At 39.7% G+C, this 3736-nt stretch overlaps 1 protein-coding gene across 1 annotated transcript in view; it reads right to left on the bottom strand.

Annotated features, from left to right (window-relative positions):
• Window positions 1-88: 88 nt before the first annotated feature.
• Window positions 89-3736, bottom strand: part of LOC106873500 (lysosomal alpha-glucosidase) — a 35545-nt gene continuing 31897 nt past the window's right edge. The window contains exons 17-20 of the mRNA XM_052975685.1: window positions 3594-3682; window positions 2638-2687; window positions 1637-1786; window positions 89-810 (exon numbers count right to left, since the gene is read on the bottom strand). Of these exons, the coding sequence (XP_052831645.1) occupies window positions 739-810; window positions 1637-1786; window positions 2638-2687; window positions 3594-3682 (361 nt within the window). The 3' untranslated portion in view covers window positions 89-738. The remainder of the gene's footprint in view (window positions 811-1636; window positions 1787-2637; window positions 2688-3593; window positions 3683-3736) is intronic.

The following is a 3736-nucleotide window of genomic DNA, read 5'->3' as shown; positions in this document are numbered from 1 at the left end:
ATATATATATATATATACATATATATTCATACATACACACACATATCTGTAAAATAATATGTGACAATTATTTGGTTGCCATAATAAAACTCTGAGTTTCGGATGTCAGGGTAGAAATCTGCTCTGGCATCTCGTCAGTTATTAAGACAAAGCAAAAATGCTATGAAAATGTTTTGTCTTAATAACTGACAAGGTGCTGGAGCAGATTTTCGCCCCGACATCTTAAACTCGGAGTTTTATTATGACAACCGAATAATTGTCACATATTATTTTACAGATAAATTCCTCTATTTACATAATATTGAGGTCTCATTTATTGTTTTGTTGTCATACTATTACTATTAATATATATATATATATACACACATACATATATATTTATGTATATATATGTGTGTGTAGTTATGGTATATTCTGTTAGGAATATGACAGGGTACAGTATAAAGCTCATCCACCCTCAGAATAACCCAATACTATCTAGTAGCATTATTATATACCTCCATGTTTATGTTTGGGTATTCCTCGTGTGTGAATATTAAATTGAAGAAAGTGGTGGGTGTCAACGAGAAGGAGTAATGGTTGGACAGGTATTTTTTTAATCACTACAATTGTTTCCACCAAGTGTTATTCTACAAATGTACAGGTGTTTGATTATGCAATGGAGAAAACACTTAAATAACACCTGAGGAAACAATTGGATCTCATCATGCAAACAAACTGCAACTTCAGCTGGTGGAATTAATGTGCAAAGGACCAAGTTAACTGAAAGGGGACCAACAGATTAGAATTCAGTCTTGGTACATACAACACCTGGAAATAGAAAGAAGAAAATAAGGGTCAAAATTTAGCATTGAGGGACATGTTGGTGTTGATGTTGGTGGTGGTATGTGTGAAGGTACATGGCTCAGTGGTTAGAGTGTCGAACTTATGATCGTGAAGTTGTGAGTTTGAATCCTGGACTGAGTTGCATGTTGTGTTCTTGAGCAAGACACTTTATTTCACGTTGCTCCAGTTCACTCAGCTGTAGAAATGAGTTGCAACATTCACTGATGCCAAGCTGTATTGGCCCCTTTACCTTTCCCTTAGATAGCATCAGTAGTGTGGAGAGGGGAGGCTGGTATGCAGGGGTGACTGCTGGTCTTCCATAAACAACCTTGCCCGGACTTGTGCCTCGGAGGGTAACTTTCTAGGTGCAATTGCATGGTCAGTCATGACCGAAGGGGTCTCCTCATGTGTGGTGGTGATGGTTTAATTGGTGGTGCTGGTGGTGGTTGTAGTAGTGGTGATGGTGGTGAAAGTGGGAGTGATCGTGGTGGGTAACCATAGTGGTTGTGGTTGTTGTGCTGATGGTGGTGGTGGTGTCTGTGGGTGTGGTGATAGTAGTGATAATGATGGTGGCAGTGATGGTGGGGGTTGTGGTGGCTGTTGTGGTAGTGATGGTGGTGGTGGTGGTTGTGGTGGTAGTGGAGATGGTGTTGGTAGTGATGGTAGCAGTTGTGGTGGTTGGCTGACATCAGATTACACAGCAAAAACAATATGAACAAACATGATAAAGATTGCTCCAGCAGGGCTGACACCAGGTTACAATAATAACATCATCAACAAGAACAACAACAACAACAGCAAAAAACTTTACCTTGGTGTGAGGTTGGAAAGAGAAAGGCACAGAAAATCTGTTGAACCGGACTGACGTGGGTTGGCTAGGTATACCAAATATTGTGACGTTACGGAGGGTCATCTGTTCTTTTAAGTAAGCAGCTTTGATGACAGAATTATAGAGGGAGGTCTGTAAATGAGAGAACAATTAAATCAGTTACTAATTAAAAAAATTACCTAATACAGGTAACAGTTTTACCTGTGTTAATTAGACATTTAACAATACAGATAGCATAGCTACAACTATTTTAATAACCAGAAAGATGGACCAATGCAGGTAACACAGAAACACCTGTGTTACTGATTAGAGATGGCCTACTACAGGTAATATAGTTTTACCTGTGTTACTAATTACAAATGTACCCAGTACAGGTAACTTAGCTACACCTGTGTTTCTAATCAGAGATGGTCTCCTCCAAGCAACATAGCTTTACCTGTATTACTAATTAGAGACATGCACCAGTACAGGTAACATATTACACCTGTGTTATGAATTAGAGATGGCATAGTACAGGTAACATAGTTATACCTATGTTGCTAATTAAAACAATACTACCAAACAGGTAACATAGTTTTGTCTGCGTTTCTAATTAAAGATGTGTAAGGACAGGTGGAACAGAAAGCACCTCTCTTGAAAATCATGTGAGGGTTGGCGACATGAAGAGCACCCAGCTGTAGAAAATCTGCGAGAATAAGTTTCATTTCCCCATGTCACCATGAAGTGATATGGCACCCAGAAGTGGTGTCATGATGATGATGATGATGATGATGATGATGATGATGATAATGATGATGATGAGGAGGAGGAGGATGGTAATGGTGGTGGTGGTGGTGGTGATGATGATAATGACCATGATATGATGGTGGTGGTGGTGGTGGTGGTGGTGGTGGTGGTTATGATGATGATGATGATGATGATGATGACGATGATGGTGATGATGATGATGATGATGATGATTAGAAGAAATAATTGATACTTGCTTTGTTGGCAAAGAAGTGTATCATATTGTATACACCATTAGGTACTGAATCTGGATAAAATGAGAAGAAAAAAATAATAAAAACATATTAGTCTGGGTAACTGTGTGTGTGTGTGTGTGTGTGTGTGTGCTGTGTGACACAGGTGTAGGTGCCCTGGGTCAGACAGGTACAAATGTGTGCTGGGCTAAACAAGTACAGGTGTGTGCTGGGTTTGACAGGTGTAGATGTGTACTGTGTCAGGCAGGTAAAGGTGTGTGATGGGCCAGAGAGGTACACGTGTGTGCTATGCCAAACAGGTACAAATGTGTGCTGGAGCAGACAGGTACATGTATACACTAGACCAGACAGGTACAAATGTGTGCTGGGCCAGACAGGTACTTGTATACACTGGACCAGACAGGTACTTGTATACACTGGACCAGACAGGTACAAATGTGTGCTGGGCCAGACAGGTAAAGGTGTGTGTTGGGCCAGACAGATACAGGTGTGTCCTGTGCCAAACAGGTAAAAATGCATGCTGAACCAGACAGGCACAGGTTTGTATTGTGTCAGACAGGTGAAGGTGTGTGCTAGGCCAGAGAGGTACAGGTATATGTTGTGTTAGAAAGTTAAAGGTGTGTTATTGTCAGTTTGAGATGAAGCAGGTGTTTGAATAAATAAACAAATAATTTTTACTTAAAATAACCAACAAAAGGGTTTCTACATTATTGATAGACTTGCTAGAAATAGCAGCCAAATCTGTAACAAATTACACCCTACTAACATAAATATGGTTGGATAGACAAACCTATAAAATGAGGGGATGGTCACACCTGGAATGTCTTTAATCATAATCATGCTAAGTTAACATTGGCCTAGGGCTAAACAACAACAACAACAGCAAGAAGAAGAAGAAGAAGAAGAAGAAGAAGAAGAAGAAGAAGAAGAAGAAGAAGAAGAAGAAGAAGAATACTTACTCAAAGACTCTCCATCGTCCCAATAAAGTTCACCAAAAGCTTTGCCACTGGCATTAAGAGCGAACAGAAGGGTGAAGGGATTTTTACGGCTAAAACAAAAGAATATTCAAAACCATCATCATCATCATCATCATTTAACATTT

This window comes from Octopus bimaculoides, chromosome 22, assembly GCF_001194135.2.
Source record: "Octopus bimaculoides isolate UCB-OBI-ISO-001 chromosome 22, ASM119413v2, whole genome shotgun sequence".
In the NCBI taxonomy this organism is placed as follows: Eukaryota; Metazoa; Mollusca; class Cephalopoda; order Octopoda; family Octopodidae; genus Octopus; species Octopus bimaculoides.
Note: the sequence above shows the minus strand (reverse complement) of the source record. Positions and strands in the feature narration are given on the sequence as shown.